At 48.3% G+C, this 15,513-nt stretch overlaps 1 protein-coding gene and 2 long non-coding RNA genes across 13 annotated transcripts in view; 1 reads left to right on the top strand and 2 right to left on the bottom strand.

Moving 5' to 3' along the window:
* Positions 1-261: 261 nt before the first annotated feature.
* The window catches only part of wt1b (WT1 transcription factor b), a 28,175-nt gene continuing 12,923 nt past the window's right edge, over positions 262-15,513 (bottom strand). The window contains exons 3-9 of one of the 3 annotated variants that reach the window (XM_052517255.1): positions 15,082-15,181; positions 5,614-5,691; positions 4,377-4,485; positions 3,706-3,853; positions 3,510-3,599; positions 3,085-3,177; positions 262-1,340 (exon numbers count right to left, since the gene is read on the bottom strand). In XM_052517255.1, the coding sequence (XP_052373215.1) occupies positions 1,219-1,340; positions 3,085-3,177; positions 3,510-3,599; positions 3,706-3,853; positions 4,377-4,485; positions 5,614-5,691; positions 15,082-15,181 (740 nt within the window). In that variant the 3' untranslated portion in view covers positions 262-1,218. Of the gene's footprint in view, positions 1,341-3,084; positions 3,178-3,509; positions 3,600-3,705; positions 3,854-4,376; positions 4,486-5,613; positions 5,760-15,081; positions 15,182-15,513 lie in introns of those variants that run through there. The other 2 variants (XM_052517256.1, XM_052517257.1) reach the window with 2 other exon arrangements.
* LOC127929277 (uncharacterized) lies at positions 5,625-6,157 on the top strand. 3 transcript variants are annotated; one of them, XR_008134213.1, is made up of 3 exons: positions 5,625-5,764; positions 5,847-5,969; positions 6,010-6,157. It is a non-coding gene; the product is annotated as an uncharacterized LOC127929277 (long non-coding RNA). The 3 variants fall into 3 exon arrangements; XR_008134212.1 differs by having other exon boundaries at positions 5,806-5,969; XR_008134214.1 differs by having other exon boundaries at positions 5,664-5,725.
* Positions 10,268-15,057, bottom strand: LOC127929278 (uncharacterized). Of its 7 annotated transcripts, none has more exons than XR_008134220.1 (4): positions 14,271-15,057; positions 12,808-12,885; positions 12,233-12,349; positions 10,268-10,318 (listed from the first exon to the last, which is right to left on the bottom strand). It is a non-coding gene; the product is annotated as an uncharacterized LOC127929278 (long non-coding RNA). The 7 variants fall into 7 exon arrangements; XR_008134215.1 differs by lacking the exon at positions 10,268-10,318 and adding an exon at positions 10,579-10,779; XR_008134222.1 differs by lacking the exon at positions 10,268-10,318 and adding an exon at positions 10,843-10,894.

Genomic DNA, 15,513 nt, shown 5'->3' with positions numbered 1-15,513 from the left:
GTAGATGTCTCTCTAGAAACAAGGGCGATATTGAAGCACATCCAGAGGAATGCATGTGTCTCTTCTAATTTATAGGGGTCCATATGTTCCTGGTTTTGGAGATGTGTGTGGGAGATTTAGGAGGGGGAGACCTGCACCTTGTCCGGGTCACGGAGGGGTTGTGTTATCTCAGTCTGAACCCCGTTGGCTCCTCCTAAGGGTAAGATGTCTTGATATGAAATATGAGACAACACCACATACCAAAAAACGACACAACAACACTGACCAAAAGATCAACATTTAGTACATTTGAACAGTACAAAAATACAAAACAACTGTTTAAAAAGGATAGCAATGAGTCATATATACACAAAGGAAGTGGCATTTTACACTGTAGGCACGTAAAACACATCTACACATTTCCTCCAGCAATCACAGTATAATTTTCTGTTTTACTCGTTGTCTCGTTGGACATAGAGTGACATTGTCTGTTTCCTAACTCCAGTTTACATGGTCCATCTCCAGTACATACAGGTCTAGGATCTTAATTTGATATGCAGGAAATGTCAAACTTGTTTGAGGTTTTAAAAGGCTTCTGAAGTTTATAATTTCCAATTTGAAATTTCAGACTTGATTTTCCCTTACAAAAAATATATCAACCCCAACTTAAATGTCTATTAATTATAATCAACATAATAATTCCCATTTCCTGTTGCTGCGGTATTATTTTCTTGCTGTAGCAAACCGTCTCAAATTAAGATCCTACATCTGTAGTAAAACTTTTATGGCAGAAAAATGAACATAAAGCCAGTGCAATTATAATACAACAACAAAATAATAACAATTGATGTTCTTCTCACCCAGACAGCAGATTCTTAATCATGACTCAGGATGAAGCTGGTTGTGTACATAAGAAAAATATCAACTATTTGATTTATAACAATAAAACCAGGGAATCGTAGTGCTGGGCTATATGGGGTTGAAGCTACAGTAACCGTTGATATTCATTGGCTGATGTGACATAAATCTGAGGTGGTGTTAATCTGTCTGTCTTCCATTCAAAGGGGTGCATGGTGAAACTATGTTCTTTAGTTGGAGAAATAGAGGCCATATTTGAGTTGTACTTTCCACTTATGGCACTCGGTGGGCTTAGGTCCAGTCATCATTGTTGCTCAGATGGCTATGCGTTTGGTACGGTCCAATCCAGTCCTGTCCGGTCCAAACCGGGTTTAGTACTGGTCAGATGGCAGACTGTAATTTGATCAGGTTCCTCTGGTGCATGCTGTGGTGGCGAACTAACTCATCAGACCTGGCAAACTTCTTCTGACAGCTGGACCAGCGGCATGTAAAGGGCTTCTCACCTGAGAGGAGGAGAAGAGAGGAGAGGATAAGAGAGGAGAGGAGGAGGAGGATAAGAGAGGAGAGGAGAGAAGGAGAACAGAGGAGAGGAGAGAAGAGAGGGGTGAAGGAGAAGAAAGGAGGAGAAGAGAGGGGGAGAAGAGCGGAGAAGAGGAGAGGATGGAGAGAGGAGTAGAATAGGGGAGAGGAAAAGAGAGGGGAAGAGAAGAGAAGAGAGGAGAGGATGAAGAGAGGAGGAGAAGAGAGAGGAGAAGAAGAGAGGAGAGGAGGAAGAGAGGAGGAGAATATGGGAGAAAACGAGACGAGAGGAGAGGAGAAGAGAGGAGAGGAGAGAGAGGAGAGGAGAGGAGGAGAATATGGAAGAAAACGAGAGGAGAGGAGAGGAGAGGAGAGGAGAGGAGAGGAGAGGAGAGGAGGAGAATATGGGAGAAAACGAGACGAGAGGAGAGGAGAAGAGAGGAGAGGAGGAAGAGAGGAGGAGAATATGGAAGAAAACGAGAAGAGAGGAGAGGAGAAGAAGAGAGGGGGAAACAAGGAGGGAGAAGAGAGGAGAGGAGAGGAAGAGAGGAGAGGAGAAGAGAGGAGAGGAGGAAGAGAGAGAGGAGGAAGAGAGGAGGAGAAGAAGAGAGGAGGAGAATATGGGAGAAAATGAGAAGAGAGGAGAGGAGAAGAAGAGAGGGGGAAACAAGAATGGAGAAGAGAGGAGAGGAGAGGAGAGGAGAGGAGGAAGAGAGGAGAGGAGGAAGAGAGGAGGAGAAGAAGAGAGGAGGAGAAGAAGAGAGAGAGAGATGGGAGAAAATGAGAAGAGAGGAGAGGAGAAGAAGAGAGGGGAAACAAGAATGGAGAAGGAGAGGAGAAAGAGAGGAGAGGAGGAAGAGAGGGGAAGAAGGAGGAGAAGAAGAGAGGAGAATAGAGGAGAAAATGAGAAGAAGAGAGGAGAGGGAAGAGAGGGGGAAACAAGAATGGAGAAGAGAGGAGAGGAGAGAAGAGAGGGGAAAGAAGAGAGGAGAAGAGAGGAGAGGAGAAGAGAGAGAGGAGGAAGAGAGGAGGAAGAGAGGAGGAGAACATGGGAGAAAAAGAAGAGAGAGAGGAGAAGAAGAGAGGGGGAAACAAGAAGGAGAAGAGAGAGAGAGAAGAGAAGAGCTGAGGGAGGAGAGGAGGAAGAGAAGAGGAGGAAAGAGGAGAGGAGAAGAGAGGAGAGGAGAAGAAGAGAGGGGAAACAAGAAGGGAGAAGAGAGGAGAGGAGAAGAATCAGAGGAGAGGAGAAGAAGAGAGGGGGAAAGAAGAAGGAGAAGAAGAGAGGAGGAGAAGAAGAGAGGAGGAGAAGAAGAGAGGAGAAGGGAGGAGAAGAGAGGAGAGGAGAGGAGAAGAGAGGAGGAAATTAAGGAGAGAGAGGAGAAGAGAGGGGGGAAACAGAAGGAGAGAAGGAGAGGAGAGGAGGAAGAGAGGAGGAGAAGAGAGGATTGTCAGTGGTGAGCTGAGCCATAACAAAAAAATCAAATCTGTTATTTAAATCTACAATTAATAAAAGCTTCATAATTGTATACACTCATTAGCATGGTTACTAAGGTAATCATTAGGCCTACTGGCTATTTAATTAGTTGTATTTAATTAGGATCCACATTAGATGGAGCAACCACAGCAGCTACTCTTCCTGGGGTCCACATCATAGAAGCAGTGTAGTGACCAGGATAATTAACACAGTAGAAAAGCAGAGGAATAGGTAGAAAATAAAGGTATACGCACTTGTTTTACCTGTATGTGTCCGAGTGTGTGTCTTAAGATGGTCTGACCGTGAAAACTTTCTCTGACACGTCTCACACTGGAATGGTTTCACTCCTACACAGAGAGAGGTGGAGAGGGGAAGACAGGTGGGGTTAAGAGTTTATAAAGATTATTTTAAAACTCTAGGTAAAGAGAGAAGAGTTGGAGAGAGCAAGAGAGAGAGAGCAAGAGAGAGAGAGAGAGAGAGAGAGCGAGAGAGAGCGAGGGAGAGAGAGAGAGAGAGAGAGAGAGAGAGAGAGAGAGAGAGAGAGAGAGAGAGAGAGAGAGAGAGAGAGAGAGAGAGAGAGAGAGAGAGAGAGAGAGAGAGAGAGAGAGAGAGAGAGAGAGAGAGAGAGGTATAGAGAGAGGTATAGAGAGAGTAAAGCTGAGAGACAGAGTGTTCTGACCTGTGTGTCTGCGTTGGTGTCTCTTCAGTTGATCTGATCTGGAGAATCTCCGTCCACAGTCTGTGAAGTCACACTGATACGGCTTTTCTCCTGCAACCATAATCATCATCATCATCACCACCATCATCATCCTCATTATCACAACCACCATGCCACTGTAAAGCAAATGACTGTTGTCTATATGGGGTGTACTGACCCGTGTGTTTCCTGCCATGCATCTGCAGGTGGGAAAGTTTGAAGTATCTCTTATTGCAGCCGGGGTAGGCACACAAAAACGGACGCTTCTCATTGGTCTCTGAAGACCTCACCACAGACGGCGTGATACCAGGCACCCTCCGCACATCCTGAGAGAGAGAGAGAGAGAGAGAGAGAGAGAGAGAGAGAGAGAGAGAGAGAGAGAGAGAGAGAGAGAGAGGGAGAGAGAGAGAGAGAGAGAGAGAGAGAGAGAGAGAGAGAGAGAGAGAGAGAGAGAGAGAGAGAGAGAGAGAGAGAGAGAGAGAGAAAGAGAGAGAGAGAAAGAGAGAGAGAGAAGTAAAGAGAGAGAGAGAAGTAAAGAGAGAGAGAGAGAAAGAGAGAGAGAGAGAGAGAGAGAGAGGTAAAGAGAGAGAGAGATTGGTAGAGAAAGAGAGAGCGAGAGATAGAGAGAGAGAGAGAGAGAGAGAGAGAGAGAGATAGGAGAGAGAGAGAGAGAGAGAGAGAGATGTAGAGGGAGGGAGAGAGATAGGGAGGGAGAGAGGGGGTAGAGAGAGAGAGATGGAGGGAGAGAAAGAGAGAGAGAGAGGGAGGAAGAGAGAGAGAGTAGGTGAGTGTGTGTGTGCGCGTTTATGAGTGTGCGTTTATGAGTGTTTATGCGTGTCGGACCCTGACCTGTAGTCCTCTGTAGAGGCCGTGTGTGTGGATGTGGTACTGGGCACTACAGCTGAGGACCACCGGAGGAGGGGGGGGTGTGGGGTCACTCTCATATCCTGTCCCATGACTGTAAGGGCAGCAGAGGTGAGGCTGGGGTGAGCACAGTGCAGTACCATGACAACAAGACTGAACATCTAACAACATGCTACTCTAACAGTCAGTGATGTCACACTTCTTCCAGTTAATCCTGTTGGAGTGAGAGGGAGGGTGGTGGACAAGGGTCAGAGGGGGATGCTTCTATCTGCTATCCTCACACCTTCAGCCTGTCCTCTGTTCAGGGACATATCAGTTCCTACTCCTGTGTTGGTCTTGGTGAGGGGGTGTAAAAATGGGGAAAAGAGAGAAGTGAGAGAGAAGAGATTGAGAAAGAGGGAGAGACAGGGAGAGAGAGAGAGAAAGAGGGAGCGAAAGAGGGAGAGACAGTGAGAGAAAGAGAGGGAGAGAAAGAGGGAGAGACAGGGAGAGAGAGAGAAAGAGAGGGAGAGACAGGGAGAGAGAGAGAAAGAGGGAGAGACAGGGAGAGAGAGAGAAAGAAAGGGAGAGACAGGGAGAGAGAGAGAGAAAGAGAGGGAGAGACAGGGAGAGAGAGAAAGAGAGGGAGACAGGGAGAGAGAGAAAGAGAGGGAGAGACAGGGAGAGAGAGAGAAAGAGGGAGAGACAGGGAGAGAGAAAGAAAGGGAGAGACAGGGAGAGAGAGAGAGAAAGAGAGGGAGAGACAGGGGGAGAGAGAGAAAGAGAGGGAGAGACAGGGAGAGAGAGAGAAAGAGGGAGAGACAGGGAGAGAGAGAGAAAGAAAGGGAGAGACAGGGAGAGAGAGAGAGAGAAGAGAGGGAGAGACAGGGGAGAGAGAGAAAGAGAGGGAAACAGGGAGAGGGAGAAAGAGAGGGACAGAGGCAGCAGCTGTGTATTCATTTCATTGTACTCTCATCCCCGTCTTTCTATCCCCCTGGGCAGCAGACCAAATCTTACCTCCCTCCTCCCATCCTTCTCTTCCTCCTCCTCCATTACCTCCCTGACTATGGTCAAGGCTCCACTAAATAAATATACTACAAGAAGCTAAACACACACATACACACATACACACATATACACACAACACACACAACACACACATATACACACAACACACACAACACATACAACACACATTGATGGACCATACAGATAGAACTCCACAGTCAACCCAGCTTGGTACCTTTTGATGGTGGACAGTGTGTTAGCAGGGTTCCACGCTACACACTCCAGCTGAGAGGCCATCTGGTACAAGTTATCACTGGGGAAAACACACACAGACAGAAAGATCACAGGTTATCACTGAGGAAAACACACAGACCGAAAGATCACAGGTTATCACAGAGGAAAACACACACAGACCGAAAGATCACAGGTTATCACTGAGGAAAACACACACAGACCGAAAGATCACAGGTTATCACTGAGGAAAACACACACAGACCGAAAGATCACAGGTTATCACTGAGGAAAACACACACAGACCGAAAGATCACAGGTTATCACTGAGGAAAACACACACAGACCGAAAGATCACAGGTTATCACTGAGGAAACACACACAGACCGAAAGATCACAGGTTATCACTGAGGAAAACACACACAGACCGAAAGATCACAGGTTATCACTGAGGAAAACACACACAGACCGAAAGATCACAGGTTATCACTGAGGAAAACACACACAGACCGAAAGATCACAGGTTATCACTGAGGAAAACACACACAGACCGAAAGATCACAGGTTATCACTGAGGAAAACACACACAGACCGAAAGATCACAGGTTATCACTGAGGAAAACACACACAGACCGAAAGATCACAGGTTATCACTGAGGAAAACACACACAGACCGAAAGATCACAGGTTATCACTGAGGAAAACACACACAGACCGAAAGATCACAGGTTATCACTGAGGAAAACACACACAGACCGAAAGATCACAGGTTATCACTGAGGAAAACACACACAGACCGAAAGATCACAGGTTATCACTGAGGAAAACACACACAGACCGAAAGATCACAGGTTATCACTGAGGAAAACACACACAGACCGAAAGATCACAGGTTATCACTGAGGAAAACACACACAGACAGAAAGATTGCAGGTTATCACTGAGGAAAACACACACAGACAGAAAGATTACAGCTCCACATTATTTACTGTATACACCATTGAAGCTAACAAAAGCTTGATCTCGGTTAACGCAGAACTAAAATCTTGCATAATGTGGTTTACTTAGTCTGTCCACGAGACATCAACACAAGCTATACTGATATGATTTGACTGACTGAAATCAGTTGAACAGAGAAGAGAGGGAGGGGGTGCGTAATGGCTGGACAATTTGCTTTTACGGTCAGAAAACCCCTCCCCCTCCCATCCCTTTACTCCCTCTGTCCCTCCCTCCCTCCCTCCCTCCTCCCCCTGGACAATTTGCTCTCCCCCTCCCTCCCCCCCCCCCTCCCTCCCCCCTCCCTCCCTCCCCCTCCCTCCCTCCCTTGTTTCTGGATAATGAAGACATGACAGTATGGGAAACCCCACATACTTCCTTCATGAACACATCCAGTCCTCAAAGAGCTCATTAGAAACGCTGGGCTGTGAAGCCATTAGTCACATTGGCAGATGATTACACTGGCTACAACACACACACACACACACACACAGAGAGAGAGAGAGACGTGATACACACCCACAGGCATTGAGGGTGAGTGTGACCGTGCCTAGTACATGGTGAACCAGTGCATGACATCACTTTGTCCTCACAGTATCATTACTGGAGGAGGAGGAGGGAGGAGGAGGAGGAGGAGGAGGAGGAGGAGGAGGAGGAGGTGGAGGAGGAGGAGGGGAGGGAGGAGGTGGAGGTGGAGGAGGAGGTGGAGGTGGAGGAGGGGGAGGAGGAGGAGGTGGAGGAGGAGGTGGAGGAGGAGGAGGAGGTGGAGGTGGAGGAGGAGGAGGAGGAGGAGGAGGAGGAGGAGGTGGAGGAGGAGGAGGAGGTGGAGGTGGAGGAAGAGGTGGAGGTGGAGGTGAGGGAGGAGGAAGAGACAGCGGAGGAGGAGGAGGAGGTGGAGGAAGAGGAGGAGGTGGAGGTGGAGGAAGAGGTGGAGGTAGAGGTGAGGGAGGAGGAAGAGACGGCGGAGGAGGAGGAGGTGGAGGAGGAGGAGGTGGGAGGAGGTGGAGGAGGAGGAGGAGGAGGAGGAGGAGGAGACGGCGGAGGAGGTGGAGGAGGTGGAAGAAGAGGTGGAGTTGGAGGTGGAAGAGGTGTAGGAGGTGGAGGTGGAGGACAGTGTACAATATCCTGTACATCAGTGGAGGCTAGTGAGGGGAGGAAGGCTGATAGGAATGGACATAATGGAGTGGATGGAATGGAATGAATGTTTCCATGTGTTTCATTCCATTCCAGCCATTGCTATGAGTCGTCCTCCCCTCACCAGCCTCCACTGGTGTACAGAAAACATAAATGACCTGTGTGACATACCAGGGTCAGTTGTACTGTATGAGGCAGCACTGTTGGGAAGCAGGCTGATGATAAGTGTGTGGGTGTGTTAGTGTGGGAGGGTTGATCTGATGGTTCCTAGCTCTGGGATAGGAGACTAGTCCTGGCTATAAAGGGAGAAGGGACTCTTCTCTTCCTCTCTTATCAGAACTTGTTCCTGTAGTTTGAGTTCCTTCTGTTCCCCCTCTCCAAAAACAAACTGAGGTCAGCATTTGAAGAATCCTGGCTCAGTTTGCCTGCTGAGCTGTTTTGGGTTAAAGAAATCCCCCCATGTTACAGAAAAACAGAAATCCTCCCCTTTCACCCACCACTTTACCTCTCCCTCTCCCTCTCCTCTCACTCTCCTCCCTCTCCTCTTCCTCTCGTCTCCCTCTCCTCTCTCTCTCCACCCCATCCACCCACCACTTCACCTCTCCCCTCCTCTCCCTCTCCTCCTCTCCCTCTCCTCTTCCTCTCCTCTCCCTCCTCCCCTTCCACCCACCACTTCACCTCTCTCCTCCTCTCTCTCTCCTCTCCTTTCCTCTCCTCTCCTCTCCTCTCCTCCACTCCCACATTTTACCTGTTGTTTTTCCTTCTTCTCACATTCCTTCTATGACTCTGTACCGGTACCCCCTGTATATAGTCTCCACATTGACTCTGTACCGGTAACCCCTGTATATAGCCTCCACATTGACTCTGTACCGGTACCCCCTGTATATAGTCTCCACATTGACTCTGTACCGGTACCCCCTGTATATAGCCTCCACATTGACTCTGTACTGGTACCCCTGTATATAGTCTCCAAATTGACTCTTTACCGGTAACCCCTGTATATAGCCTCCACATTGACTCTGTACCGGTACCCCCTGTATATAGTCTCCACATTGACTCTGTACCGGTACCCCCTGTATATAGCCTCCACATTGACTCTGTACCGGTACCCTGTATATAGCCTCCACATTGACTCTGTACTGGTACCCCTGTATATAGCCTCCACATTGACTCTGTACCGGTACCCCTGTATATAGCCTCCACATTGACTCTGTACCGGTACCCCTGTATATAGCCTCCACATTGACTCTGTACCGGTACCCCTGTATATAGCCTCCACATTGACTCTGTACCGGTACCCCTGTATATAGCCTCCACATTGACTCTGTACCGGTACCCCTGTATATAGCCTCCACATTGACTCTGTACTGGTACCCCTGTATATAGCCTCCACATTGACTCTGTACCGGTACCCCTGTATATAGCCTCCACATTGACTCTGTACCGGTACCCCTGTATATAGCCTCCACATTGACTCTGTACCGGTACCCCTGTATATAGCCTCCACATTGACTCTGTACCGGTACCCCTGTATATAGCCTCCACATTGACTCTGTACCAGTACCCCTGTATATAGCCTCCACATTGACTCTGTACCGGTACCCCTGTATATAGCCTCCACATTGACTCTGTACCGGTACCCCTGTATATAGCCTCCACATTGACTCTGTACCGGTACCCCCTGTATATAGCCTCCACATTGACTCTGTACCGGTACCCCCTGTATATAGCCTCCACATTGACTCTGTACTGGTAACCCCTGTATATACCCTCCACATTGACTCTGTACCGGTACCCCCTGTATATAGCCTCCACATTGACTCTGTACCGGTACCCCCTGTATATAGCCTCCACATTGACTCTGTACCGGTACCCCTGTATATAGCCTCCACATTGACTCTGTACCGGTACCCCCTGTATATAGCCTCCACATTGACTATGTACCGGTACCCCCTGTCTATAGCCTCCACATTGACTCTGTACCGGTACCCCTGTATATAGCCTCCACATTGACTCTGTACCGGTACCCCCTGTATATAGCCTCCACATTGACTCTGTACCGGTACCCCTGTATATAGCCTCCACATTGACTCTGTACCGGTACCCCCTGTATATAGCCTCCACATTGACTCTGTACCGGTACCCCCTGTATATAGCCTCCACATTGACTCTGTACCGGTACCCCTATTTATAGCCTCCACATTGACTCTGTACGAGTACCCCTGTATATAGCCTCCACATTGACTCTGTACCGGTACCCCCTGTATATAGCCTCCACATTGACTCTGTACCGGTACCCCTGTTTATAGCCTCCACATTGACTCTGTACCAGTACCCCCTGTATATAGCCTCCACATTGACTCTGTACCGGTACCCCTGTATATAACCTCCACATTGACTCTGTACCGGTACCCCTGTATATAGCCTCCACATTGACTCTGTACCGGTACCCCTGTATATAGCCTCCACATTGACTCTGTACCGGTACCCCCTGTTTATAGCCTCCACATTGACTCTGTACCGGTACCCCTGTATATAGCCTCCACATTGACTCTGTACCGGTACCCCCTGTATATAACCTCCACATTGACTCTGTACCGGTACCCCTGTATATAGCCTCCACATTGACTCTGTACCGGTACCCCCTGTATATAGCCTCCGCATTGACTCTGTACCGGTACCCCCTGTTTATAGCCTCCACATTGACTCTGTACCGGTACCCCTGTATATAGCCTCCACATTGACTCTGTACCGGTACCCCTGTATATAACCTCCACATTGACTCTGTACCGGTACCCCTGTATATAGCCTCCACATTGACTCTGTACCGGTACCCCTGTATATAACCTCCACATTGACTCTGTACCGGTACCCCTGTCTATAGCCTCCACATTGACTCTGTACCGGTACCCCCTGTATATAGCCTCCACATTGACTCTGTACCGGTACCCCCTGTCTATAGCCTCCACATTGACTCTGTACCGGTACCCCTGTATATAACCTCCACATTGACTCTGTACCGGTACCCCCTGTATATAACCTCCACATTGACTCTGTACCGGTACCCCTGTATATAACCTCCACATTGACTCTGTACCGGTACCTCCTGTATATAGCCTCCACATTGACTCTGTACCGGTACCCCTGTATATAACCTCCACATTGACTCTGTACCGGTACCCCTGTATATAGCCTCCACATTGACTCTGTACCGGTACCCCCTGTATATAGCCTCCACATTGACTCTGTACCGGTACCCCTGTATATAGCCTCCACATTGACTCTGTACCGGTACCCCCTGTATATAGCCTCCACATTGACTCTGTACCGGTACCCCTGTATATAGCCTCCACATTGACTCTGTACCGGTACCGCCTGTATATAGCCTCCACATTGACTCTGTACCGGTACCCCTGTATATAACCTCCACATTGACTCTGTACCGGTACCCCCTGTATATAACCTCCACATTGACTCTGTACCGGTACCCCTGTATATAGCCTCCACATTGACTCTGTACCGGTACCCCTGTATATAACCTCCACATTGACTCTGTACCGGTACCCCTGTATATAGCCTCCACATTGACTCTGTACCGGTACCCTGTATATAACCTCCACATTGACTCTGTACCGGTACCCCCTGTATATAGCCTCCACATTGACTCTGTACCGGTACCCCTGTATATAGCCTCCACATTGACTCTGTACCGGTACCCCTGTATATAGCCTCCACATTGACTCTGTACCGGTACCCCTGTATATAACCTCCACATTGACTCTGTACCGGTACCCCTGTATATAGCCTCCACATTGACTCTGTACCGGTACCCCCTGTATATAGCCTCCACATTGACTCTGTACCGGTACCCCTGTATATAACCTCCACATTGACTCTGTACCGGTACCCCTGTATATAGCCTCCACATTGACTCTGTACCGGTACCCCCTGTATATAGCCTCCACATTGACTCTGTACCGGTACCCCTGTATATAGCCTCCACATTGACTCTGTACCGGTACCCCTGTATATAACCTCCACATTGACTCTGTACCGGTACCCCTGTATATAGCCTCCACATTGACTCTGTACCGGTACCCCTGTATATAACCTCCACATTGACTCTGTACCGGTACCCCTGTATATAGCCTCCACATTGACTCTGTACCGGTACCCCCTGTATATAGCCTCCACATTGACTCTGTACCGGTACCCCTGTATATAGCCTCCACATTGACTCTGTACCGGTACCCCTGTATATAACCTCCACATTGACTCTGTACCGGTACCCCTGTATATAGCCTCCACATTGACTCTGTACCGGTACCCCTGTATATAGCCTCCACATTGACTCTGTACCGGTACCCCTGTATATAGCCTCCACATTGACTCTGTACCGGTACCCCCTGTATATAACCTCCACATTGACTCTGTACCGGTACCCCTGTATATAACCTCCACATTGACTCTGTACCGGTACCCCTGTATATAACCTCCACATTGACTCTGTACCGGTACCCCCTGTATATAGCCTCCACATTGACTCTGTACCGGTACCCCCTGTATATAGCCTCCACATTGACTCTGTACCGGTACCCCCTGTATATAACCTCCACATTGACTCTGTACCGGTACCCCTGTATATAACCTCCACATTGACTCTGTACCGGTACCCCTGTATATAGCCTCCACATTGACTCTGTACCGGTACCCCCTGTATATAGCCTCCACATTGACTCTGTACCGGTACCCCTGTATATAACCTCCACATTGACTCTGTACCGGTACCCTGTATATAACCTCCACATTGACTCTGTACCGGTACCCCTGTATATAGCCTCCACATTGACTCTGTACCGGTACCCCCTGTATATAGCCTCCACATTGACTCTGTACCGGTACCCCTGTATATAACCTCCACATTGACTCTGTACCGGTACCCCCTGTATATAGCCTCCACATTGACTCTGTACCGGTACCCCTGTATATAGCCTCCACATTGACTCTGTACCGGTACCCCTGTATATAACCTCCACATTGACTCTGTACCGGTACCCCTGTATATAACCTCCACATTGACTCTGTACCGGTACCCCCTGTATATAACCTCCACATTGACTCTGTACCGGTACCCCCTGTATATAGCCTCCACATTGACTCTGTACCGGTACCCCTGTATATAGCCTCCACATTGACTCTGTACCGGTACCCCTGTATATAACCTCCACATTGACTCTGTACCGGTACCCCCTGTATATAACCTCCACATTGACTCTGTACCGGTACCCCTGTATATAGCCTCCACATTGACTCTGTACCGGTACCCCTGTATATAGCCTCCACATTGACTCTGTACCGGTACCCCTGTATATAACCTCCACATTGACTCTGTACCGGTACCCCTGTATATAACCTCCACATTGACTCTGTACCGGTACCCCCTGTATATAGCCTCCACATTGACTCTGTACTGGTACCCCTGTATATAGCCTCCACATTGACTCTGTACTGGTACCCCTGTATATAGCCTCCACATTGACTCTGTACCGGTACCCCCTGTATATAGCCTCCACATTGACTCTGTACCGGTACCCCCTGTATATAACCTCCACATTGACTCTGTACCGGTACCCCTGTATATAACCTCCACATTGACTCTGTACCGGTACCCCTGTATATAACCTCTACATTGACTCTGTACCGGTACCTCCTGTATATAACCTCCACATTGACTCTGTACCGGTACCCCTGTATATAACCTCCACATTGACTCTGTACCGGTACCCCTGTATATAACCTCCACATTGACTCTGTACCGGTACCCCTGTATATAACCTCCACATTGACTCTGTACCGGTACCCCCTGTATATAACCTCCACATTGACTCTGTACCGGTACGCCCTGTATATAACCTCCACATTGACTCTGTACCGGCACCCCCTGTATATAACCACCACATTGACTCTGTACCGGTACCCCCTGTATATAACCTCCACATTGACTATGTACCGGAACCCCCTGTATATAGCCTCCACATTGACTCTGTACCGGTACCCCCTGTATATAGCCTCGACATTGACTCTGTACCGGTACCCCCTGTATATACCCTCCACATTGACTCTGTACCGGTATCCCTGTATATAACCTCCACATTGACTCTGTACCGGAACCCCCTGTATATATCCTCCACATTGACTCTGTACCGGTATCCCTGTATATAACCTCCACATTGACTCTGTACCGGTACCCCCTGTATATAGCCTCCACATTGACTCTGTACCGGTACCCCTGTATATAGCCTCCACATTGACTCTGTACCGGTACCCCCTGTATATAGCCTCCACATTGACTCTGTACCGGTACCCCTGTATATAGCCTCCACATTGACTCTGTACCGGTACCCCCTGTATATAGCCTCCACATTGACTCTGTACCGGTACCCCCTGTATATAGCCTCCACATTGACTCTGTACCGGTACCCCTGTATATAACCTCCACATTGACTCTGTACCGGTACCCCTGTATATAACCTCCACATTGACTCTGTACCGGTACCCCTGTATATAACCTCCACATTGACTCTGTACCGGTACCCCCTGTATATAGCCTCCACATTGACTCTGTACCGGTACCCCCTGTATATAGCCTCCACATTGACTCTGTACCGGTACCCCCTGTATATAACCTCCACATTGACTCTGTACCGGTACCCCCTGTATATAACCTCCACATTGACTCTGTACCGGTACCCCCTGTATAAGGCCCCGCTATTGTTACTTACTGCTGCTCTTTAATCATTTGTTATTCTTATCTATTTTTTTAGGTACTTTCTTAAAACTGCATTGTTGGTTAAGGGCTTCTTAGGCAGCATTTCACTGTAAGGTCTACTACACCTGTTGTATTCGGCGCATGTGACAAATAACATTTGATTTGATTTGATTTAGCTCTGTGTACAGTCTCAGACGTACACCTCCTTCATACCCTGGTGATCTCACTTCCTTCCTACCCTGGTGATCTCACTTCCTTCCATTGGTCATAAGGTCCTCCTCCCTCTCAAAGACAGACTGACATTTGATGAGCTCATCAAAGGCCATTGAAAATATATATATATATTATTATCTCTATAGGACTTCCTGGTTGAAATATAAATACAGTACAATGAGTATCTATCTGTGATCATCACTAGAGTCAGATCCTAAATAACTACGTAGTCAAAATGAACCCTGGTATCCTAGCAACGGTAGCACAAACATGTACAGTGTAATGGTATGAGAGTCAGGCGTATGGATCTGAAGCTAAGGGGATCCAAGGTGATGAGGAGGTTTGTCAACAGAAAGGTACCTGTTATAGTTCCTCAGCAGTAGAGCCTGGCTGGTTGGACAGTTCTCTGAGGGGGGGTGGCAACCAAACATGGGGGGAGGGGCAGGGTACTGCTGGTCACCTGCATAGCATACAGTAAATGAACCAGACAAACAAACCAATGAATTAGCATAAAGACCTGTTGGACAGTAGTTACAGCACGTTGAAACCACATGCTCAATATAACACCAGATTGGTCTGTTTACCAGCTGACTATCTCTGCTGCTATATCCCCAGGAGTCACAGAGAAAAGATCTGTCATCCCCAAACACAGACACACACACAGACGGACGGACGGACGCACTCCCACACAAACACCAATAACAAGACGTTTCCTCTAAACAATGATCAAAACAGCAGTCCTCCCAGAGGTGGTAAACCAATCCATCTCCTTTTAAAGGACCTGCATAGCTC

Source organism: Oncorhynchus keta, unplaced genomic scaffold (assembly GCF_023373465.1).
Source record: "Oncorhynchus keta strain PuntledgeMale-10-30-2019 unplaced genomic scaffold, Oket_V2 Un_scaffold_6322_pilon_pilon, whole genome shotgun sequence".
NCBI lineage: Eukaryota > Metazoa > Chordata > Actinopteri > Salmoniformes > Salmonidae > Oncorhynchus > Oncorhynchus keta.
This window is presented reverse-complemented; position numbering and strand designations above follow the sequence as displayed.